Genomic DNA, 25,608 nt, shown 5'->3' on the forward strand with positions numbered 1-25,608 from the left:
CACTGAAAAGCACAACCTCCCTAATGACTATTAATTTTGCTCTTCTTACTTTCTTAGATACATCGTGTTGTCAGAGTTAAAATCGAACATAACTGGGGAAACACGATGCTACAAATAGGAAAAGTGGGAAAGTTTTTACTCAAATTGTCACTTGGTATCAAAGACCTATATAATAACAATGCTTAATTTTCTTGGTTCTCTTTAAATCCCTTGAAAGTACTTGAAAATTGAACAGAAATCAGACGCTGTGGAAATACTAGATGTATTAGTAGCTAAATACAGTGTTTGAAAACAATTCAGTGTACAATTCAGACTTTTGCAGAATTTGAACAGCAGTGAACATCTGCAAGAATGTAATTAATCTTAACCCAACGAAGCTGGTTTTCCTAAATCCTAGGCATGACTCCCTGACTGCAGTGAGGGGTCCTTTGCCTTACTCTGACTGCACAGGTCACACTGTCTCAGTCTCCTGCTCTGTGAACGCTTTCTCTTCCCCACCTCCCTATTTGGAAATGTCCCCTGATTCGTATTAGGTCCTTTTCTGTTTCTGTGTAAACACTTGTCCTAATTTATCTCATTTAATTCCTGAACTTTGAAACCGTCTATCAACTTAGGAGTCCCAATTTTTGGATTGGCCCCGAGCTCCAAAATGTTTATTCAACACCCTCACTTGAATGTCTACAAAGAGAAAAACAAATATCATGTGTTAATGCATATATATGGAATCTGAAAAAATGGATATAGGTTATCTTATTTACAAAGCAGAAATATACATTCAGACATAGGGAACAAATGAACAAATGTATAGACACCAAGGAGAGGGAGAGAGGATGAATTGAGAGAACGGGATTGACACACATGTATTATTGACACTATGTATGAAGTAGGTAACTGATGAGAAGGTACTGTATAGCTCAGGGACCTCTACTCAGTGCTCTGTGACCTCGTAAGAGTGTTAGTCATGCAATCGTGTCCGACTCTTTGCAACCCCATGGACTGTAGCCCCCCAGGCTCCTCTGTACATGGAATTCTACAGGCAAGCATACTCGAGTGGGTTGCCATTCCCTTCTCCAGGGATCTTCCCGACACAGGATTTAACCCAGGTCTCCCGCATTGCAGGCAGATTCTTTACTGTCAGAGCCACCAGGGAAGCCCATGGTGACCTAAAGGGGGAGGAAATTCAAAAAAGAGGGGGTATGTGTATACGTATAGCTGATTCATTTTGCTGTATAGCAAAAACTAGCACAACATTGTAAAGCAACTAGACGCCAAGAAAAATTTTTTTAATGTATCAAGAAGGACCAGGCACTTTTATTCACCTCAATGCAGCCCACCCTCCCATGTGAGTCAAAGCCACCACATTCCTCCCACGACCCAACCAGCTGCTCAAACCAGGAATCTGGGTCTCACCCCTCAGAGCCTTTGTGTACCCTGAACCACCAGAAGGTCCTGTGACACTGCCTTGCGGTGTGTCCTGACCTGGGTCAGCGTCTCCTCTCACGCCAGCTAGTCCTCTGCTCCCTCGTCCTCACAGAGCAGCTTTGATGACCTGCTCTGCTCTGCAGTGTCCGGTCTGCAGGCTGAACCAGAGAGAGTTGGATCTGTCTCTCACCCCTCTAACATCCTTCACTGACAGACAGTTCAGATAAAACCCATCTTCTGCCCCAGTCTCGCCAGGCTGTGCTCAGGCCTTGGCCTTGCCCTGAGCCTTTCTGCCTGCTCACCTGCCTTTCCTTCCAGACCAAAGGCCGTCTCCTTGAGGGCTTGTGGACAGCAAACTCGGCTCCTGCTCAGAACCTTAACGTGACATGTAAACCTGCTCTTCATTTATGTGGACCCCTGTGCCCATATTTGGCAAGCGTGGCTCTTTCTTCTTATTGAGACCTCTGCTTGAACATTGCTTCCTTATAATATCTTAACCTGGCCAACCTGTTCTTTTTTTTTAATTTGATTTTTTAAAACTGAAGTAGTATAATAATGAGTACAATTCAGACAGTAAAGAATCCGCCTGCAATGCAAGATACCCAGGTTCGATCCCTGGGTTGGGAAGATCCCCTGGAGAAAGAAATGGCTACCCACTCCAGTCTTCTCGTCTGAAAAATCCCATGGAACAGTGGAGTCTGGCAGGCTATAGTCCATGGGATCCCAAAGAGTCAGCCACGACTGAATGACTAACACTTTCACTTTTCTGTGTTGATTCATAGTGTGCTAATTACTTCCGTACAGAAAAGTGATTGCTATATATACATATATATATACACACACATACATATACCTTTTATTTATATTCTTTTCCATTATGGCTTATCACAGGATAGTCAATGTAATTCCCTTTGCTGTACAGTAGGACTTTGTTGTTTACCCATCCTCTATATAAAGCTTGTGCTGTGCTGTGCTTAGTGGCTCCGTCGTGTCTGACTCTTTGTGACCACATGAATTGTAGCCCTCCAGGCTCCTCTGTCCATGGGGATTCTCCAGGTGAGAATGCTGGATTCGATTGCCATGCCCTCCTCCAGGGAATCTTCCCAACTCAGGGATCAAACCCGGGTCTCCTGCATTGCAAGCAGACTCTTTACCATCTGAGCCACAAGGGAAGCTCATATATAGTTATATATGATATATACAAAGCGCCCAAAATAGTTTGAATGAATGAATTGGTTTTTCTAAGGATTTGGAACCGAGGGCAAGGCAGGCGGTCATGTTGGTGGGCCCCTGGACGTCCCCGTGTGGCCGTGCTCTCACCCTGTATGGCATATTCGGGTCACCTGTTAGTGTAACAACCAAAGTTACCAGTCACCCAAATTCATTTACTTTTCAGAAATATTCTTTTCCAAGACTTCAAAAATGTTATCACTGGTCATCCTAGCCAGCAATCCCTGAAACCTCCATCTTTGAAAACCTCAAGACTCTCTCCAAAGCAAAATAGGAAATGTTAGCTTTCCTGAATTGTGTTGCTTATCAATTATAACAATAGATTTTCCTTGTATAAGCCACATTTCTCCAACTCTAAATGTGACTGTCAATTTCATATATCGACAGAGTATTGCTCTTCAATCTAAAGCAATTTTTTGAGAGAATTCACATAGAATATACAATAGCTATCTATGTCATGCATAAATGAAAAAATATGATTTTAAAAATTATCTTTATCTCTGCACTTTGGACATAGACTGATATTCAAAAGCCCATTTAAGGCTGCCTCTAATTGGAAATTTGCATTCACCCTTTCCATTTTGTAGCAACAGAATTCATGCATTAAAATAACCTGTTTTAAATTATTTTTCAAATCAGAGACTCCAAACCTTACAAGAAATTTAGTTAAAACTCCAAGAAAAAAGTAACATACTACAAAATTATTTTCACCACTTTTAAAGTTAGATTCTAGTACATTAGTTATATATGTTAATTTGAAACAAAGTTCATATTTCTGGAATAGTAATTTTCATATATTTCAGAGATTAGAAGTCAGAGAATCATTCTCATTAAAGAAGGAGAAATACTTATGATGGTAAATGGGTCTCATATGACATTAAAAGCAATGTGTATTGAAAAGAGGTATCAGGTGTTTCTGGAGGATATTTTCCTTTGGGTTTGTCAATACCATTTTAAAAATTGTTTTTTATTTATCCGACTGTGCTGGGTCTCGTTGCTGCACAGGCTTTTCTCGAGCTGTGCAGAGCGGGGGCTCCTCTCCGTTGCAGAGTGCAGACTTCGCTTTACAGGGGCTTCTCTTGTTGCAGCCCGGGCTCTGGAGCACAGGCTCAGTAGTTGGGGCACACGGGCTTAGTTGTTCTGGGGCAGGCGGGATCTTCCCGGACCAGGGACTGAACCCTCGTCTCCTGCATTGGCAGGCGAATTTATTTGTTTTGAAATGGAAACACAAGATGCGTCTGACTCCCATGTGAAGGCTGGAGCTGGTCCTAGGAAGGAGCCATCAGTTCTCACGGAGCAGATGTGAACAAAGCAGAGCCATAACCATGACTTAACTTTTCTTGAAATCAGTAAATAAAGTTCATGTCATCATATAAAAATCCTTCCCTGGTGGCTCAAGCAGTCAAGAATCCACCTGCAGTGCAGGAGACATTGATTGGATTCCTGGGTCAGGAAGATCCCCTGGTGTAGGAAATGGCAACCCACTCCAGCATTCTTACCTGGGAAATCCCATGGACAAAGGAGCCTGGTGGGCTGCAGTCCATGGGGTTGCAAAGAGTCGGACACGACTGAGCGACTGAGCACACACACTAGTCTTACCCATTGAAATAGCAAATATAGTTTTTGCAAAATAATATTTCATTTTGATGTGTGACTGTGAAGTATTTAAGAAATAGACAAGCTGGAATTTACATATCCAGGCATGTATTGTTGTTTGCCTTGGGAGATTATTAATGATGGCAGTGATGCCCTTGTTTCAGTGATAAAAGTGAGTATTTTTCAGCACCAAATGTGCCAGCTTTGTTCTAAACACTTTAAATAGTTTTAATTTGTCCCTGTAAACAAGCCTATGAAGTAGGCTTTATTATTTCTCCATAATATAGTTGAGGTTGAATATATGGAAAATGAGATTCAGATGGTTGATGCTCTGTGGAGCATCCTTGTGTGAGGTTTTAGTGAAGATAAGGACCTGGAGCGGCAGGCAGGAGAGTCCAGGCAAACCATGGGCTTTCCATCGAGGCCCCCCACATGGGAGGATGCGACATCCACAGATGGGACCATCACCTGTGGATGTGTGTTGCTTTGGGAGACTTTGCTAGAAGCTTCCGGTGAGATCTGTCTCTGGTTATGCAGCCAAGCCAGGCTGACTCACCTGCACCAGCAGTTCCTGGTTGCTCTGGGAGTTGTCTGGGGTTAGTCTGAAACTGCTGCAGTGGGACACCCGCCCGCGATGCAGTAAGGAGTTTCATGATGCAGCCCCCACTTTGGGCTTCTTTTCCCTTCGGGTGTCTCAGGCCCATTTTCCAGACCGCATCAGAGGCCCACTGGCTCATCCCCAACAATGGGCATAAGCCACTTCTGCTGTTGGCGATTTCCTCTGACGGTGAAAGGAACAGTGCTTACCTCTGCCCACAGCGGGCTTTTCTTTGACCTCTTCAGTTAGTGTAATGCCATCAGCATGTCAGCAGAGCACTGTTTTCTAGATGGAACACAGGCTGGTCATCTTGATCAGCGGTTCCCAACCTTTCTGGCATCAGAGACCAATTTTGTGGAAGACAATTCTTCCCCCAGCCGGCGATGAGGGGTGTTTTCAGGATGATTCAAGCTTTCCATTTACTGTGCACTTTATTTGTAATCTAACCTCACTACTGATGATGACAGGAGGTACTGAACCACAGCCTGGAGACTGGGGACCCCTCCTCTAGATGGTCAAGGACCGTCTACCATCCATGCCATGTGGCACCCTCTGATAAGTGTCACAGGAAAGGGACCCCTCAGTGACATCCTTTCAAGAGTCCACAGGGAAATGGAGGACCCGGGGGAACACCAGCCTCCTGAACATCCTCCTGATGAGGTCCCATAATACGCTTCCGCCCCCAACCCCCATGATGCTGTGAAAGTGCTGCACTCAATATGCCAGCAAATTTGGAAAACTCAGCAGTGGCCACAGGACCGGAAAACGTCAGTTTTCATTCCAATCCCAAAGAAAGGCAATGCCAAAGAATGCTCAAACTACTGCACAACTGCACTCATCTCACACGCTAGTAAATGCTCAAAATTCTCCAAGCCAGGCTCCAGTGATAGGTGAACCGTGAACTTCCAGATGTTCAAGCCGGTTTTAGAAAAGGCAGAGGAACCAGAGATCAAATTGCCACTGGACCACTGAAAAAGCAAGAAGAGTTCCAAAAGACATCTATTTCTGCTTTATTGATTATGCCAAACCCTTTGACTGTGTGGATCACAATAAACTGTGGAAAAGTCACCAAGAGATGGGAATACCAGACCACCTGACCTGACTCTTGAGAAACCTGTATGCAGGTCAAGAAGGAACAGTTAGAACTGGACATGGAACAACAGACTGGCTCCAAATAGGAAAAGGAGTACGTCAAGGCTGGATGTTGTCACCCTGCTTATTTAACTTCTATGCAGAGTACATCATGAGAAACGCTGGGCTGGCGGAAGCACAAGCTGGAATTAAGATTTCCGGGAGAAATATCAATAACCTCACATATGCAGATGACACCACCCTTATGGCAGAAAAGTGAAGAGGATCTAAAAAGTCTCTTGATGAAAGTGAAAGAGGAGAGTGAAAAAGTAGACTTAAAGCTCATCAGTCAGAAAACTGAGATCATGGCATCTGGTCCCATCACTTCATGGCAAATAGGTAAGGAAAGAGTGGAAACAGTGTCAGACTTTATTTTTGGGGGCTCCAAAATCACTGCAGATGGTGATTGCAGCCATGAAATTAAAAGACACCTACTCCTTGGAAGGAAAGTTATGACCAACTTAGATGGCATATTTAAAAGCAGAGACATTACTGTGCTAACAAAGGTCCGTCTAGTCCAGGCTATGGTTTTTCGAGTAGTCATGTATGGATGTGTGAGTTGGACAGTGAAGAAAGCTGAGTGCCAAAGAATTGATGCTTTTGAACTGTGGTGTTGGAGAAGACTCTTGAGAGTCCCTTGGACTGCAAGAAGATCCATCCAGTCTATCCCAAAGGAGATCAGTCCTGGGTGTTCATTGGAAGGATTGATGTTGAAGCTCAAACTCCAATACTTTGGCTACCTCATGCGAAGAGTTGACTCATTGGAAAAGCCCCTGATGTTGGGAAGAATTGGGGGCAAGAGGAGAAGGGGACGACAGAGGATGAGATGGCTGGATGGCATCACTGACTCGATGGACATGGGTTTGGGTGGACTCCGGGAGTTGGTGATGGACAGGGAGGCCTGGCGTGCTGCAATTCATGGGGTTGCAAAGATTCGGACACGACTGAGCGACTGAACTGAAAAGAAGTCTTCACTAAGAGATAATCTTGTATCAACCTAGAGGGGTGGGATGGGAAGTGAGATGGGAGGGAGGTTCAAAAGGGAGGGTCTATATGTGTACCTGTGGCTGATTCATGTTGCGGTTTGACAGAAAAGAACAAAATTCTGTAAAGCAATTATCCTTCAATTAAGAAATAAACTAATTAAAAAAAAAAAATAGATGATCTCTCCTGGACTCCCAGCTTTTCCGCTGGTCCTGGGTCTGAGGACAGGAAACAGTGGTGGCAACAGTGTGGGGAACAGCTAACCCCTTCAGGGTCCAGACGGGTCTCACTTATACCTTTGCGCGAGTGGTTCAGCCAGGGGAGGTTTTAGGAAGCATGCACGGCCAAGTATTTTTATAAACAATGAGTGCGCTGTTTTAACCAACTAACCTGTGCCTTTTTAATGAGATTCTGTAAAGAATACTGATCCACTGCAGCCCCACAGGAGCTTGGTGACAACAAAGTGACTTAGTGCAAAATACAGCTGAACTCATTTAACAGCAGTTGGATAAACTGTGCACCCTCCCCTGATCTCTAACAACCACCCTCAGACAACAGAAGGCTAAAAGGCTAGAAATTATCCACATGGAACTGAACAGGGATCAATCTCAAATTCAAGTTAAAAGAAGCATTTATAAAAATCAGAAAACAACAAAGAACAGACCAAGGAAGTGACACCCCTGGGTTGACTATAGACTCCATGGAGAAAAACACCTGCCTCAAAGTCAGGGACCACGGCCAGGCCCTTCCCCCGGGCCTCCTCCTAAGGCAGGCCTCTGGGTCCCCAGCCTGGCCGCCCTCCCCCAGGATGGGAGCCCGCCCCACGGGTGCCCACGTGACTAGGACGGGCAGTACCGTGTCCTCACTTAACAAGAGGGCAAAGCAGGCCACAAAACGGGCGAGCCGTACACCCAGGTCACAAACCCCAGGGTGACGGTGCTGCTCTGCTGTGCCCGGCAGAAGGGTTCCTGGGCACTGCGCTGCCTGAACTGGAGCGCGGCTGCCCGAGTCCTGCGGAAAGCCCCAGGAGTGCTCGATTAGCAGGCTGGAAGCGAGAGAGGGACAAGGAAGGCCAGCCCTCGGGGCACTGGACTCCAACAACAGGGGCTCATCCAAGTGACCCGAGCGGAGAGGCACCGAGCTCCCTCCTGATGCTCCCTCCATCAGGGATGCCATGATGGACACGAGAGCCTCTGGAGGAAAGCGGGCTGGACGGCACCACAGCTAAGTGTCCAGGCTCTGATCAGACCAGTCCCCACCGCACTGCTGGGTGTGCAAGCCTGGGCATGGTGCCCAGCCTCTCTAAGCCTCAGTGTCCATGTCTGCTGAATGGGGATAACAGCAGCCTGGACCTCACCTGGGTGTCTGTGGGATTAGATGACAGGCTCGGAAAGCACTCTTCGGGGTGCCTGGTGCACAGAGTCCTGCACACTGCTACCCACCATCATTAAATTGGTTTCCCCCAATTCTAACATCTATGGTTCTGATTCGGTCATTTCTTTTAAAAAACCACTAAGTGGAAATTCCATGGTGGTCCAGAGGTTAGGTCCAGAGGCACTTTCACTGCCCGGACACAAGTCTGATCCCTGGTTGGGAAACTAAGATCCCGTAAGCTGTGCAGCATGGCCAAAATAAATAAGTAAATAAAATTTTAAAAATAATAAATAATACTACGTCCATTATAAATAAGCATGAGATGATTAGAAGGCAAACAAGTGGGAGAAAGGCAAACTGTTACAATTTCCCCAAGGAATGACCCATTTGCAACAAAATCATCAGCATATTTTAAGTGGTGGGTGAGTTTCATCACTTCCATTAAAATGTCAAGTATTCACCGGTACATAACCACATAGCGTTCATTCATGTAAAACGATAAAGACTCTTTAATACTTCATCGAGAAACAAAGGCATGCTAAATTACTAAATAGTTTACCTTTCGACGATGCTTCCTTAAATCACTAAGCTGATAGATGCATGCAAAGAAATGAAGAGAAACCAGATTTATTGCGACTTTGAAGCTAAAAATCCAAGAATCCGTATAGGCAAAGACAGTAAAGCAAAAATGACAGCAAACATATAAGTGAGATGAAGATTTAGAGAACATGTAACTGGAAACAGAACATTTTCTTGGACCACAGAAGTTAAATAAGCTATTCAGGATTTACTAGAGAAACACTATACGTTATTCCTCAGGAAGATACAATTCTATTCCAACATCATGATTTGTTAAAGCACAGCATTCTGTACAACGAAGGGCCTTAACAAAGGGCCTGAGTTTTCTATTCTCAGCCAAACTTCTCTATAACTTAGTTTCTCTTAATAAATAACATGTTATACTTCAAAATAGTAATTTAACAGATGAGGAAGTTACCATAATACCTTTTTTTAACACTGAACAAATCTAACCACCTATTGGACGTTAATGTAATATCTTTACGTAGAATCTGATTTCAAACTTCTCAAAATAAATTCATTAAAGCAGGTACCCTGTGAAAATATATAAGAATGAAAGCTAGAATAATAGCAGGTGGAGTCTTTACATTTTATGAACCATAGAAGATACATTTTAAGAGAGTCTAGTAGAGACATTAACCGTGCAAAAGCTGATGAGATTTACAGTCTTAAGTACAAGCACCAACACAGAAAGGATATTGTGTCAAAAGTCCATTAATTCTACACTTAGATGATCATTTCTTTATGTAAGCATAATCTCATTTATGAATCACACATGTTACGTAGTGTACTATCCATCTACATTCTGCTTGTAACTGCATAGTGATACAATAATTCAAACTTCCTGCTGTGGGGGAAGAACATCATTTAATGAGACATGACGACAAAGCACAAACCCGACGAAAAGGGACACACGCTGTGGACCACAGCACTGCTATGACCAGAGCAAGTGGGAGGGCGAGGGAGGGGAGACGGATGGGTAAACTACAGCCTCCGGGTGGGGGGATGGGAGGCTGGGGTCTGGACTGACGACGACTAAGCAGACAACAGTATGAGACAGGAAATCAAAACCAATGATGAAAGCAGACACACCGTCAGAGAGCTCCAACAACAAGGAAAAAATATACAGAACTGTTCTTTTACAAATACTCGGAAAGAAATCAAGCATGAAACCACAGAGAAATTTCAAAGAATTTTAAATACCAACTAATTAGCCAGTGATGCAAATTATAAAAACAGTGTGTCAAGAGACCACAAAATGGACTAGTTACCACTTCATCTGCAGCTAAAATGATTCACCGATAATTTAATTATATGCTAACTAACAATGCAGCTACAATGAAATGGGTGGTAACAAAAAATAGTGATACTACAAGTGCAGTTACAAAGCAGAGTGTTGCAGACATGATTTCATGGGGTAAACAGCAATGCACTCACAAAACCTAAGCTAAACACGCAAGAAAGCTGGAACATGTGCTTTAGAGCCGCACACTCTGTCACCAAAAGCCCTAGGTCGTCATCCCATTTTTAGACTCGGAAGAGCGAGGAAGCCCAACTTCTTCCCTGGGGCCCTGGGCTTTTAACCTGGTTTCACACGCAGAGCTGGCCTGAGCGTGCGGCCAGGTCCAGCAGCAAGCAGACCAGTTTAGCTTCTTGGTTTTGTTCCCACCGCATGCCCTGCACCCTGCAGCCAGGCATCCCCAATGGAAAACGTGCTGCACGGTTTTCACACACCATGAGACCTGCCTATGGTTACTTTCACGAAGCTGTCTGCTCCCTGAGAACAGAAAACTTCCCTGCAGCTGCTGTGCCCAGCACAGGCCAGGCCCAACGTTACAGAGGCAGGCTCTGGCTGAGTTCATGATGATGTGGCTAAGCCGGCGGTCCAAATATCAAGACTCATTTGTCGCTGTGTGATTACGGAATGATTAAAGACTAGCCAGTTTTAAAAATCTTACACCTCTGAGCGTAGCAAATGTATATCTGATTTTATTCTGGGTAAAAAGAGAAAAAAACAAAAAAGAAACAAATAAAACACAAAACCAGTGTGCTGGGGGAGGGACGCAGCAGGGAGGCCAGAGTCTTGATGTCCAGCTTGTCTACCTCTTGCTCCGGGCTGTGCAGCCTCCTTTGGGGCTTGGAGCGCCCACTGCTGGGCAGGCAGGAGTCGGCAAGCGAGGAGGTGGGACACAGGTTGAGGGAGCTCACAGATTCACGACGACGAAGGTTGCCTAAGCTCCCCCTGCACACTCTGCTCTCAATCTCCTCGACCCGCTGCTCCGTGTTCTCCTTCTCTTCTTGGATCAACCTAAAATAGAATACAACTCTTCACCTGCCTTTGTCAGCAGAGGAACGTGTCTGGACAACAAATGTGGGCTTGCATTCTGTGTCACGATTAGCAAATTCCAGGAACAGTTGCTCAACTAACATCTCAGCAAAAAGGTAGGACTTTCCCTCTTTTCAACAGTCTCAAACTTAGAATAATTATCATTGAGTCTTACAAAGTGGCCCCTGATCGTTCACGTTTGATTTGACTGATTTACTCTAACATTCTGACGGGGCCTGGGTGGCGCCTCTCTCCCTGTGAGGAGATAACCTGAAGTTGACAACCTTCACCTTCCCCGCTCTCAGGGCAGAGATGCACGGCAGTGCCTCAAGTCTTTTCCACTGGGAATCGGGAACTCTGTATAATCAAACAGCAATTCACGAACAAGCTGGAGTTTCTAAACACAAGTCTCCAGACCAGATGAAGTGCTGAGTTGATTTTTTTTTTTTAAGGTTCTATACATACAAACGCATCACTTGATGCAGTTCTCCACCAGCTTTGTGTGAGTTTCTGGATTCATGTCAATGTGCTGCGTTAACCTGTAATTCATGGTTACTGCTTTTCTCCCCTAATGTGTGGTGGATGATTTTATACAGCAGTTTAAATACTCGATTATGCAAATAAAATGATTTTCAAATTTAACTACAAGATTCTTACAGGTCGTAACCTCTCCAGTTTCACTTCTGCTTATACATACTGGAAGTTTTTCACCGTTGATAACAAGTTGATGGACAGCATTTGCCATTTACATCAAGTTAACTTGTGGCATAAGGAAAAATCACCTTTACCTGACAACGTGCTGTAAAAATAAAAATATTAATATATAACCGTTCCAGATTACCTGCGGGGACGGGGAAAGACAATCTTTCTGAGCTGTCTGTGCTCAAAGCCGGCCCACAGAGCAGTCTGTCTACGGCGTCAGAAGTGCAGGCGGCACCACCTGCGTTTGCTGGTTGGCCGTCACCCCCGCCTTTCCCCCGGGCCCCCCGTGCTCGGCCGACAGGAACGGGCACCTCGGCCTGGGCTGACGTGACAAGAACAATCTGAGCAGCGGCTCTGCCAGGTCCTGTGCAGGGTCACCGGCCTGCGACCAACTCTGAACGTGGACTCGGGACAGGAGGCATGGCTGTGCGGGTGTGGTACCAGGCAGATCTCGGGGCCCCCAGCCACCCGGCTGCACCCAGACCCAAGGCCCCCTGTTCACCACGAGGCCGGCCTTTGGATTCTAGCCCGTTTTGTAAATTGTTATAACTGCCAAGACGGTGTCTAAGGAAAACATCTTCAATATACTGATGAGATGAGAAAAACTCAAACACATGTCCTTGGACCACTGTCTTACTTACAACAAGCCAATCTTCACACTGTATTAACTTTAAAAGGAAAATGCAGATCTGAGTGGGAATTTGCCAACCCCAAAACCCCAGCTTTTCTGTTCTAGGTGGCTTTTCACCAGAACGTGGGCGGCTCCGAAGGACACACGAGGGCGAACCCTCAGTGCCGGAGGGTGCACGGGCCACAGGGGGACACCGCCTTGGCACCTCACCCACCTTGGGGCTCAGAGCTGAGAGGGGAACACCCCACAGCGCCTCCCCACAGAGTGCTGACAACACACTGTGGACCGAACGCCCTGGCTGACTGAGCTCTATAATCAAGGGCCATCTCGGAACTGAAAATTCTTGAAGCAGACCTGAAGTCAGTTTTCTTACTAGGGAACACTCAAGACTTGTCTAAGGAGAACAGCTCCTCAGAGAAACCAAGTTTCCAGGAAGCTGGGCTCGGGCGCACCCACCGGATCTCTTCGTTGATGCCGTCCAGCTGCTCCTGAAGCATCGCAGTCAGAGTCTCGGCATCGCCCTGCCCTCTGGGCGACAGCAGAGCGGCCGAGCTGCAGAGGGTGGCCCTGTCGTCCTCGCCGTCAGACACGTCCACGTCACTCTCGAACGCCTGGGCCACGCTGGCCGGCACGCTGGCTTCCTTGGCGCGCTCGCAGTCCTGTTTCTTCGGGGTCTGCACCTGGGCACGAGAGGACCACGTCTCGTCAGTGACCACGATTTTACATGGGAGCCCTGACTTTGGATAAATGGGCCATGCTTATGAGACACTGCCATCTCTTAAGCGAGCAGTACTGAAGAAACGGGCAGGAGGAGAATCCAGTTCCTAGATGGCCTGGTGACATTCAGGTCTTAGCGTGGACGGAAGGCAATCCTATGAGGTTTTTCATAAGGGTGGGCTGATGGAGTCAGAGACAAAAACCGAAAATTAAAAAAAAATACATCCATGCTTCCTTCAGCCAGGCGGAAGGAAAAGAAAAAAAAAATCCTTCAGCTCCGCAGCAGCTGGGTCCACCTCAGCCGTCATCACTTGTACTAGTTCACCGAGGAGTACAGTCCTCACAGGTTCCCAGCCCTCCGTTTTCCAGGCTGGTCTGAACACCTCAGACAAGAGCGAGCAGGGGCAGCCAGGGGACCGGAAGGCCAGCCCCCCGCGGCTCTCCTCTCGGGGCACAGGCACTCGGGCTGTTCTGGGGGACGGCCCCTCACACCCCAGGGGTGGCTCTGTCATCAGAGATGCCCGGGAGAGTGCCTGCTGGGCCCCATCCTGCTCTTCCACTCTCACACCTCACACCCTTCTCTCTGCAAATCTCCCCCCTGCCCCACTCTCAACCCAGGTCCTGCCTTCTTTTCCCAGACATGACCTCAAAGCAACCAAGGGGCAGCCTTGAGGGGCTGGTTTGCCGGCTCCCTGTCCCCCGTTGCCTGTGCCCTCACCCTCTGTCTTCGTCACAATCCCTCCCCAGGGCTGGGCCACCCCCTTCGCTGGCTCCAGCACCTCCTGCCATCATTCCTGCTCCGCTCCAGCGAACCAGCTGCCTATGGGTTCACCCCCATCAGCCCGGTCAGCACATCCTCTCCCTTTTCTCACCTTAAAATCGCACAATGGGAACCAGCAGATTCCTCCTCCAGGGCTCCCTGCAGCACCCACTGCAGGTCTCTGAAAGCTCCCTGGGAGCGGCCTCTACTGTCCCCTGCCCCACCCGGTCTCCAGCTCTCTGCAAGCAGGTGGTGTGCCCCACCCCGCAGGGCAGTTCCCCGGGGGCGCCAAGGAACCCATGTTATCAAGCCCCCTCCCCTCCTTGCCCCCGCAGCATGTCTCTCCCTGGGCTCCAGGCCCCTCCCTCTCTGGGGTTATTCCTCAGTCCCTCGCGCCCCTTCTCAACCTTGGAATGTGGGGCACCCCACGGCTCTACTCTTGCACCCCATCTCTCTCCACCAGCACATGCCTGGTGACTTTACCATGCTCGTGCCTTTAAATGCCATCTGTATGCCCACGACCCTGAGTCCTCTCCCGGATCCAGGCCGGAACACTCAGCTGCTGACGGGCTCGTCCACTTGAACAGGGCTGAGGCCGGCTCTTAGCTCCCCACCCCAGTGCCCTCCTCACTTCAGGAAACAGGCTCCGGCCTCGAGCTGCTCAGGCCTGAGCCCAGGGTCCTCCCTGATGTGGCCCTCTCTCTCCGTTATCCCAGCTTGTTGACACGACCCTTGATCTATCTCCGAGTGGCTCCTTCTCTTCCTGCCTCTGGGGCTCTGTTCAAGGTCACCCTCCTGGTGTCACCTCGTTGGCCACCCTGTTCACACTCAATCGTCCCCCCTTCCTTGGACAACTCGGGCACTCAGGTCTCCTTTCCCTGCTCGTTACTGTCCAACGGGCTGCGCGGGCTTAAAAATGGATCCACAAATTCTTCCATCCTCCTCCCTTCAAGAGGCAGAGGGGGCAACTCCTGCTCAGCCCCTGAGCGAGGCAGGACTTCGCAGCTCACTCTCGCAAACACAAGTCAAGGTGTGCGGTTTCTGAGACTGGGGCGCGAAAGGCCCCGGGATACACCCCGCACTCTCGCTCTCAGAGGGTGTTCCGAGGAAAGCCAGGCCATGAAGAGGTCCACACGGCAGGGACCTGGGCCTGTCCCCACCAGCCAGGTGAGTCTGAAAGCCTGCCATCCAGCCCTGGGGGGCCTTCCCATGTTTGCGTCCTCAGGAGGCCCTGAACCAGGCCCACCTGCTGCAAAGCACAGAAACTGGACTGTGACCTGCTCACTGGGAAGCCACTAAGCTTTGCAGTGATTTGTTACATGGCAGTGGATAAAGAACGCACACGGTTTTTAATTCACGGCTGGAGTCCTAGTTCTGACGATGTCTGGCCCAAACTAGCTGCTCACTGAACATGGCAGCTCAAAACACAGACATGTATGAAAAAATACATGCCATAAATGAGGCGAAAATACAAAGGTACTTAAACTTCCAATGAGAATTCTTCTCACTATAAAATGATGGGTATGTGTATCCATTTACTCGCAGGATGATTTCAATCAAAACGGTGCTAATTAGTACTGTGCTGGGCCGCACAGTAGGCCACAAGTTATCAAAATTGGTTCTTTTAAGAAAAAAAAGCATGCCTTAAAAGGAAACTCGTAGCCAGAAAAAGGAAAATGGGAAGACATAAAGCGATTTATCAACGCTTTGTTCCAAAACCATTTCAGGACCACAGTGTGAGGGGGCAGGTGCCTTACAACGTGGGAGCCACATGAAAAGGTGTTTACCTTCCTTCCTCAGGAATTCACCACTATAAAAGTCAGACACAGTTCAGTAAAAGCCGTTACCTGTCGATGCATAGAATCCTTATCTGCGATTTCATTTTCAAGTTTATCATTGAGGTCGTCGTGCACAGAGGTGGCTTCGCGCTGGGCGGCAAGGTAGCATCTCTCAAGGGTAGTGATTCGCACCTCCACGTCCGTGTTCTGGACCATGGCCTACACCGGGCATTGCAGAGTAGAAAAGGTAAGTCACTATCATGGAACATTCCGATACACGTACGCGTAAAAGAGTTGGACTAAATCCTAAGTTTCAACTCAAAAATAAAGTTAGCGTCCTCAAAATTAAAGTCCTAGACACGGCAGTTTCCTCGGACGTGAGCAAAAACGTGCCTACTTAAAATGTCACATTTGCCACGATTGGCACCCATATGTCTGTATTAACGTTCTGTCTGGCCACTCGGTTTCCCAAGCTTCTCTTCAACATAATCAACCCAAACAGCAAAGAGTATACTAAACTACCCTGTTACTGCATGAATTCCAGGAGGAATGGTATCTGGCATGAAGTCACGACCTCTGTCTGCTACACCACACAGGCGGACTGGATCCACAAGAGGGAGGGACCTTCAACAGATCCAACAGGGACCTCTGAGGCTCGTTTCCTCGGGTAAAAGTCGGAAAACTCTCATGCAATTTCCTCAGAATTCAAGTAATAGTAATGAGTGGAAACAGAAGTCAAAGCTTAACACAACTGGAAGCAGCCTTCTCAAGCCTAATTCTTCTAAAGCAGACTTACACCACATGTATGAAAGGGTCAAACCAGGACCAGAACTTGCTGCTGGTGCAACTCCCGTCCTCCAGGTCAAAATCCACTGCAGGTCCCTCCGTAGTCGACTACTAAGTAACCAATGTGGGCAAAGGCCTGACATTAAAAGTGAAAGGTCTCAAGGCCGCTTTTCCCAGAATTCTCTACATATTGAACTCTGCCACCTAATCTCCTCCTGTTGCCAAAGAGTAGTGGGAAAAGGTTATACAAGCGTGCAAATATTCTGTTTTGAGTTCTCACCTTGAGCTCTCACAGAGAATTACTCACACCAAGCTACTAAACAAGGACACCTGCTGTAGCACATGTCGGAGGGGTTCTGTCTGAGACGGTCTCACAGGGGAGGGGTGGGGCAGGGTGGGCGCTGTCTGTCTGCCTACAAAGGAGAGGTGAGGCTCACAGGAGGAGGCCCGAACCCTCAGCACTCTTCTCTTTTCACAATGACCGTTAGGCGGTTTCTCATCAATCGTGACAGCCGCAGACACGACCACCAGAAACATCATGACTCTACATGGTTACACAGCACGGGCCTGAGGCTCTGAGGGTGAGCAAACGCCACTCGACCTGTCTGACCGCCGGTATCAATGTCACACATCCCCTCAAGGAGCAGAACCTCAGAAAACTAGAGAAGACGGCCAGGCAAGCTGCCTCAGCAGGGCCCACACAGCGGGCTCCCATCTCTCCGAGAGAACGGGCTCCACAGACGTCACCAGACTCGCCTGAGTGAACCCGAAGGAAATTTCAGCATCATCAGGTATACATTCGACAGGCGGGTGGGGGGGATGAACTGGGAGACTGGGGTTGACGTATGTACACTACTGAGACTATGCGTAAAGTCAACAACGAGTAAGGACCTACTCTACAGCACAGGGCAGTCTACTCAGGGCTCTGTGGTGAAGTAAATGGGTAGGAAATCTAAAAAGAGGGATATATGTAGACACACACACACACACACGTGTATATATATATATATATATATAAATATAAATATATATATAAATATAAATATATATAAATATAAATATAAATATAAATATATATATATATATATGACGGATTCACTTTGCTGTACAGCAGACATTGACACAGCAGTGTAAAGCAACTGCTAACTGCTAAGTCGCTTCAGTCGTGTCCGACTCTGTGCGACCCCACAGACGGTAGCCCACCAGGCTCCCCTGTCCCTGGGATTCTCCAGGCAAGAATACTGGAGTGGGTTGCCATTTCCTTCTCCAGTGTATCAAAGGGAAAAGTGAAAGTGAAGTCGCTCAGTTGTGTCCGACTCTTAGCCACCCCATGGACCGTAGCCTACCAGGCTCCTCCATCCATGGGATTTTCCAGGCAAGAGTACTGGAGTGGGGTACCATTGCCTTCTCCAAGAAAAAGGAAAGCAACTAGACTCCAATAAATGAATGAATGGATGAATGAATTTTTCAAAGAGGAACACACTGGGCACCCTAGAGCTTGTAGAAATGAGGAGTCCACACCCAGGGTGAGCACAGCGCTAGGGATGCCCTCGTGTTGCTCCACTGCCAATGGACCGCCTGGACCAGGCCTCTTCTACCCCAGAGATCTCGACGCAGAGGCGGGGAGGCCGCCAGTCGCGGTCTCGCCAGCGCTCTGCTCCTACTCACGCAGCCATCCCAAAGCTCAGATCAGCCGGAGAACAAGGGACCCACATTCCACCTCAGGACAACAGACACGTCCGCTGTCACTCACTTCGCGGACATCCCGCTGTGGTTGTCTGTTCGCTTCCTCGGACGCGAGGAGCTCCTTCCTGGCCGTGTCCGGGTCCTCCTCCGGCTCTCTCACGTAGGCCGAGAGGTTTGCCAGGCACTCCTTCGACTGGCTCTGCTCCCCTGACTGCCTCTCGATGACCTCCTGGAGCTCGATCACCTTAGCCAGGTCTTCCTCGTGGCTTGGGGAGCCGTCGGAGGATCTCTAAGGGGGAAAGGAAGCCTTAGACAGACAGCCTTGTTTTGGGAGGGAGGGAACACAGCATTTCCGGGCAATCGGTGAGGTCAAAACTTTCTTCTGCACTCTGGGAGCTCACACGACCCTCACGGCCACTCAGATCTACATGGTGCATTGCTGACAGGTCCCAACAGCCCCGCACAGACTGGATGGTAAGGCGAGAACCAGACAGAGAGCGAGACCGAGGACTTGCCTTTCCATTGGTGCTTGGCATGTTTACTTGCTCGGGATTTACATCAAGCACCCCGTCCGTTAGTAGCTTTCCCCAGTTATTCTGCTCTTTAAGAATCATCTGCTAAACGTGAAGTCCACCGGACTTTAGGAAGCATCACTACAAACAAAGCTAGTGGAGCTGATGGAATTCCAGTTGAGCTATCTCAAATCCTGAAAGATGATGCTGTGAAAGTGCTATATTCAATATGCCAGCAAATATGGAAAACTCAGCGGTGGCCACAGGACTGGAAATGGTCAGTTTTCATCCCAATCCCAAAGAAAGGCAATGCCAAAGAATGCTCAAACTACCGCACAATGGCACTCATCTCACGTGCTAGTAAAGTAATGCTTAAAATTCTCTAAGCCAGGCTTCAGCGATAGGTGAACCGTGAACTTCCAGATGTTCAAGCTAATTTTAGAAAAGGCAGAGGAACCAGAGATCAAATTGCCAATATCTGCTGGATCATCGAAAAAGCAAGAGAGTTCCCGAAAAACATCAATTTCTGCTTTATGGACTATGCCAAACAAAGCCTTTGACTGTGTGGATCACAATCAACTGTGGAAAATTCTGAAAGAGATGGGAATACCAGACCATCTGACCTGTCTCTTGGGAAACCTGTATGCAGGTCAGGAAGCAACAGTTAGAACTGGACATGGAACAACAGACTGGTTCCAAATAGGAAAAGGAGGACGTCAAGGCAGTGCGTCCTTGTCACCCTGCTTATTTAACTTAGACGCAGGGTACATCATGAGAGACGCTGGGCTGGAAGAAACACAAGCTGGAATCGAGACTGCCGGGAGAAACATCAATAACCTCAGATATGCAGATGACACCACCCTTACGGCAGAAAGTGGAAAAGAACTAAAGAGCCTCTTGATGAAAGTGAAAGAGGAGAGTGAAAAAGTTGGCTTAAAGCTCAACGTTCAGAAAACTAAGATCATGGCATCAGGTCCCATCACTTCATGGGAAATAGATGGGGAAACTGTGGAAACAGTGTCAGACTTTATGTTTGGGGGCTCCAAAATCACTGCTGATGGTGACTGCAGCCACGAAACTGAAAGACGCTTACTCCTTGGAAGGAAGGTTATGGCCAACTTAGATGGCATATTTAAAGGCAGAGACACTACTTTGCCAACAAAAGTCCGTCTAGTCAAGGCTATGGTTTTTCCAGTGGTCATGTACGGATGTGAGAGTCGGACGGTGAAGAAAGCTGAGCGCCACAGAACTGATGCCTTTGAACTGTGGTGTGGGAGAAGACTCTTGAGAGTCCCTTGGAGTGCAAGGAGATCCAAACAGTCCATCCTAAAGGGGATCAATCCTGGGTGTTCATTGGAAGGACTGATGTTGAAGCTGAAACTCCAACACTTTGGCCACCTCATGCGAAGAGCTGACTCATTGGAAAAGACCCTAACGCTGGGTAGGATTGGAGGCAGGAAGAGAAGGGGACGACAGAGGATGACATGGTTGGATGGCATCACTGACTCGATGGACATGGGTCTGGGTAGACTCTGGGAGTTGGTGATGGACAGAGAGGCCTGGCGTGCTGCAGATCATCGGGTTGCAAAGATTCGGACACGACTGAGCGACTGAACTGAACTGAACATCCACAAATTTGAACGCAATATTTTAGGGTAATAAGAACTTGACACTGGGACTTAAATTCCAACGTGGGAGTCACATGAAAAGGTGTTTACCTTCCTTCCTCAGGAATTCACCACTATAAAAGTCAGACACAGTTCAGTAAAAGCCGTTACCTGTCGATGCATAGAATCCTTATCTGCGATTTCATTTTCAAGTTTATCATTGAGGTCGTCGTGCACAGAGGTGGCTTCGCGCTGGGCGGCAAGGTAGCATCTCTCAAGGGTAGTGATTCGCACCTCCACGTCCGTGTTCTGGACCATGGCCTACACCGGGCATTGCAGAGTAGAAAAGGTAAGTCACTATCATGGAACATTCCGATACACGTACGCGTAAAAGAGTTGGACTAAATCCTAAGTTTCAACTCAAAAATAAAGTTAGCGTCCTCAAAATTAAAGTCCTAGACACGGCAGTTTCCTCGGACGTGAGCAAAAACGTGCCTACTTAAAATGTCACATTTGCCACGATTGGCACCCATATGTCTGTATTAACGTTCTGTCTGGCCACTCGGTTTCCCAAGCTTCTCTTCAACATAATCAACCCAAACAGCAAAGAGTATACTAAACTACCCTGTTACTGCATGAATTCCAGGAGGAATGGTATCTGGCATGAAGTCACGACCTCTGTCTGCTACACCACACAGGCGGACTGGATCCACAAGAGGGAGGGACCTTCAACAGATCCAACAGGGACCTCTGAGGCTCGTTTCCTCGGGTAAAAGTCGGAAAACTCTCATGCAATTTCCTCAGAATTCAAGTAATAGTAATGAGTGGAAACAGAAGTCAAAGCTTAACACAACTGGAAGCAGCCTTCTCAAGCCTAATTCTTCTAAAGCAGACTTACACCACATGTATGAAAGGGTCAAACCAGGACCAGAACTTGCTGCTGGTGCAACTCCCGTCCTCCAGGTCAAAATCCACTGCAGGTCCCTCCGTAGTCGACTACTAAGTAACCAATGTGGGCAAAGGCCTGACATTAAAAGTGAAAGGTCTCAAGGCCGCTTTTCCCAGAATTCTCTACATATTGAACTCTGCCACCTAATCTCCTCCTGTTGCCAAAGAGTAGTGGGAAAAGGTTATACAAGCGTGCAAATATTCTGTTTTGAGTTCTCACCTTGAGCTCTCACAGAGAATTACTCACACCAAGCTACTAAACAAGCACAGCTGCTGTAGCACATGTCGGAGGGGTTCTGTCTGAGACGGTCTCACGGGGGAGGGGTGGGGCAGGGTGGGCGCTGTCTGTCTGCCTACAAAGGAGAGGTGAGGCTCACAGGAGGAGGCCCGAACCCTCAGCACTCTTCTCTTTTCACAATGACCGTTAGGCGGTTTCTCATCAATCGTGACAGCCGCAGACACGACCACCAGAAACATCATGACTCTACATGGTTACACAGCACGGGCCTGAGGCTCTGAGGGTGAGCAAACGCCACTCGACCTGTCTGACCGCCGGTATCAATGTCACACATCCCCTCAAGGAGCAGAACCTCAGAAAACTAGAGAAGACGGCCAGGCAAGCTGCCTCAGCAGGGCCCACACAGCGGGCTCCCATCTCTCCGAGAGAACGGGCTCCACAGACGTCACCAGACTCGCCTGAGTGAACCCGAAGGAAATTTCAGCATCATCAGGTATACATTCGACAGGCGGGTGGGGGGGATGAACTGGGAGACTGGGGTTGACGTATGTACACTACTGAGACTATGCGTAAAGTCAACAACAAGTAAGGACCTACTCTACAGCACAGGGCAGTCTACTCAGGGCTCTGTGGTGAAGTAAATGGGTAGGAAATCTAAAAAGAGGGATATATGTAGACACACACACACACGTATATATATATATATATATATATAAATATAAATATATATATAAATATAAATATAAATATATATATAAATATATATATATATATATATATATATATATATGACGGATTCACTTTGCTGTACAGCAGACATTGACACAGCAGTGTAAAGCAACTGCTAACTGCTAAGTCGCTTCAGTCGTGTCCGACTCTGTGCGACCCCACAGACGGTAGCCCACCAGGCTCCCCTGTCCCTGGGATTCTCCAGGCAAGAATACTGGAGTGGGTTGCCATTTCCTTCTCCAGTGTATCAAAGGGAAAAGTGAAAGTGAAGTCGCTCAGTTGTGTCCGACTCTTAGCCACCCCATGGACCGTAGCCTACCAGGCTCCTCCATCCATGGGATTTTCCAGGCAAGAGTATTGGAGTGGGGTACCATTGCCTTCTCCAAGAAAAAGGAAAGCAACTAGACTCCAATAAATGAATGAATGGATGAATGAATTTTTCAAAGAGGAACACACTGGGCACCCTAGAACTTGTAGAAATGAGGAGTCCACACCCAGGGTGAGCACAGCGCTAGGGATGCCCTCGTGTTGCTCCACTGCCAATGGACCGCCTGGACCAGGCCTCTTCTACCCCAGAGATCTCGACGCAGAGGCGGGGAGGCCGCCAGTCGCGGTCTCGCCAGCGCTCTGCTCCTACTCACGCAGCCATCCCAAAGCTCAGATCAGCCGGAGAACAAGGGACCCACATTCCACCTCAGGACAACAGACACGTCCGCTGTCACTCACTTCGCGGACATCCCGCTGTGGTTGTCTGTTCGCTTCCTCGGACGCGAGGAGCTCCTTCCTGGCCGTGTCCGGGTCCTCCTCCGGCTCTCTCACGTAGGCCGAGAGGTTTGCCAGGCACTCCTTCGACTGGCTCTGCTCCCCTGACTGCCTCTCGATGACCTCCTGGAGCTCGATCACCTTAGCCAGGTCTTCCTCGTGGCTTGGGGAGCCGTCGGAGGATCTCTAAGGGGGAAAGGAAGCCTTAGACAGACAGCCTTGTTTTGGGAGGGAGGGAACACAGCATTTCCGGGCAATCGGTGAGGTCAAAACTTTCTTCTGCACTCTGGGAGCTCACACGACCCTCACGGCCACTCAGATCTACATGGTGCATTGCTGACTGGTCCCAACAGCCCCGCACAGACTGGATGGTAAGGCGAGAACCAGACAGAGAGCGAGACCGAGGACTTGCCTTTCCATTGGTGCTTGGCATGTTTACTTGCTCGGGATTTACATCAAGCACCCTGTCCGTTAGTAGCTTTCCCCAGTTATTCTGCTCTTTAAGAATCATCTGCTAAACGTGAAGTCCACCGGACTTTAGGAAGCATCACTACGAACAAAGCTAGTGGAGCTGATGGAATTCCAGTTGAGCTATCTCAAATCCTGAAAGATGATGCTGTGAAAGTGCTATATTCAATATGCCAGCAAATATGGAAAACTCAGCGGTGGCCACAGGACTGGAAATGGTCAGTTTTCATCCCAATCCCAAAGAAAGGCAATGCCAAAGAATGCTCAAACTACCGCACAATGGCACTCATCTCACGTGCTAGTAAAGTAATGCTTAAAATTCTCTAAGCCAGGCTTCAGCGATAGGTGAACCGTGAACTTCCAGATGTTCCAGCTGATTTTAGAAAAGGCAGAGGAACCAGAGATCAAATTGCCAATATCTGCTGGATCATCGAAAAAGCAAGAGAGTTCCCGAAAAACATCAATTTCTGCTTTATGGACTATGCCAAACAAAGCCTTTGACTGTGTGGATCACAATCAACTGTGGAAAATTCTGAAAGAGATGGGAATACCAGACCATCTGACCTCTCCCTTGGGAAACCTGTATGCAGGTCAGGAAGCAACAGTTAGAACTGGACATGGAACAACAGACTGGTTCCAAATAGGAAAAGGAGGACGTCAAGGCTGTGTGTCCTTGTCACCCTGCTTATTTAACTTAGACGCAGGGTACATCATGAGAGACGCTGGGCTGGAAGAAACACAAGCTGGAATCGAGACTGCCGGGAGAAACACCAATAACCTCAGATATGCAGATGACACCACCCTTACGGCAGAAAGTGGAAAAGAACTAAAGAGCCTCTTGATGAAAGTGAAAGAGGAGAGTGAAAAAGTTGGCTTAAAGCTCAACGTTCAGAAAACTAAGATCATGGCATCAGGTCCCATCACTTCATGGGAAATAGATGGGGAAACTGTGGAAACAGTGTCAGACTTTATGTTTGGGGGCTCCAAAATCACTGCTGATGGTGACTGCAGCCACGAAACTGAAAGACACTTACTCCTTGGAAGGAAGGTTATGGCCAACTTAGATGGCATATTTAAAGGCAGAGACACTACTTTGCCAACAAAAGTCCGTCTAGTCAAGGCTATGGTTTTTCCAGTGGTCATGTATGGATGTGAGAGTCGGACGGTGAAGAAAGCTGAGCGCCACAGAACTGATGCCTTTGAACTGTGGTGTGGGAGAAGACTCTTGAGAGTCCCTTGGAGTGCAAGGAGATCCGAATAGTCCATCCTAAAGGGGATCAATCCTGGGTGTTCATTGGAAGGACTGATGTTGAAGCTGAAACTCCAACACTTTGGCCACCTCATGCGAAGAGCTGACTCATTGGAAAAGACCCTAACGCTGGGTAGGATTGGAGGCAGGAAGAGAAGGGGACGACAGAGGATGACATGGTTGGATGGCATCACTGACTCGATGGACATGGGTCTGGGTAGACTCTGGGAGTTGGTGATGGACAGAGAGGCCTGGCGTGCTGCAGATCATCGGGTTGCAAAGATTCGGACACGACTGAGCGACTGAACTGAACTGAACTGAACTGAACATCCACAAATTTGAACGCAATATTTTAGGGTAATAAGAACTTGACACTGGGACTTAAATTCCAACGTGGGAGTCACATGAAAAGGTGTTTACCTTCCTTCCTCAGGAATTCACCACTATAAAAGTCAGACACAGTTCAGTAAAAGCCGTTACCTGTCGATGCATAGAATCCTTATCTGCGATTTCATTTTCAAGTTTATCATTGAGGTCGTCGTGCACAGAGGTGGCTTCGCGCTGGGCGGCAAGGTAGCATCTCTCAAGGGTAGTGATTCGCACCTCCACGTCCGTGTTCTGGACCATGGCCTACACCGGGCATTGCAGAGTAGAAAAGGTAAGTCATTATCATGGAACATTCCGATACACGTACGCGTAAAAGAGTTGGACTAAATCCTAAGTTTCAACTCAAAAATAAAGTTAGCGTCCTCAAAATTAAAGTCCTAGACACGGCAGTTTCCTCGGACGTGAGCA

The 25,608-nt window shown here is 47.9% G+C and overlaps 1 protein-coding gene across 14 annotated transcripts in view; it reads right to left on the reverse strand.

Annotated features, from left to right (window-relative positions):
• Window positions 1-10,885: 10,885 nt before the first annotated feature.
• The window catches only part of LOC145504685 (liprin-alpha-1-like), a 59,741-nt gene continuing 45,018 nt past the window's right edge, over window positions 10,886-25,608 (reverse strand). For 8 of the 14 annotated variants that reach the window (XM_081485946.1, XM_081485968.1, XM_081485936.1 and 5 more), the window contains 7 exons: window positions 25,294-25,443; window positions 23,061-23,282; window positions 20,591-20,740; window positions 18,368-18,589; window positions 15,898-16,047; window positions 13,030-13,253; window positions 10,886-11,222 (listed from right to left, as the gene is read on the reverse strand). In XM_081485946.1, coding sequence (XP_081342072.1) covers window positions 10,904-11,222; window positions 13,030-13,253; window positions 15,898-16,047; window positions 18,368-18,589; window positions 20,591-20,740; window positions 23,061-23,282; window positions 25,294-25,443 — 1,437 coding nt within the window. In that variant the 3' untranslated portion in view covers window positions 10,886-10,903. The remainder of the gene's footprint in view (window positions 11,223-13,029; window positions 13,254-15,897; window positions 16,048-18,367; window positions 18,590-20,590; window positions 20,741-23,060; window positions 23,283-25,293; window positions 25,444-25,608) is intronic. The other 6 variants (XM_081486008.1, XM_081486014.1, XM_081486023.1 and 3 more) reach the window with 1 other exon arrangement.

This window comes from Giraffa tippelskirchi, chromosome 1, assembly GCF_054371585.1.
Source record: "Giraffa tippelskirchi isolate mGirTip1 chromosome 1, T2T-mGirTip1v1.2.pri, whole genome shotgun sequence".
Lineage (NCBI taxonomy): Eukaryota > Metazoa > Chordata > Mammalia > Artiodactyla > Giraffidae > Giraffa > Giraffa tippelskirchi.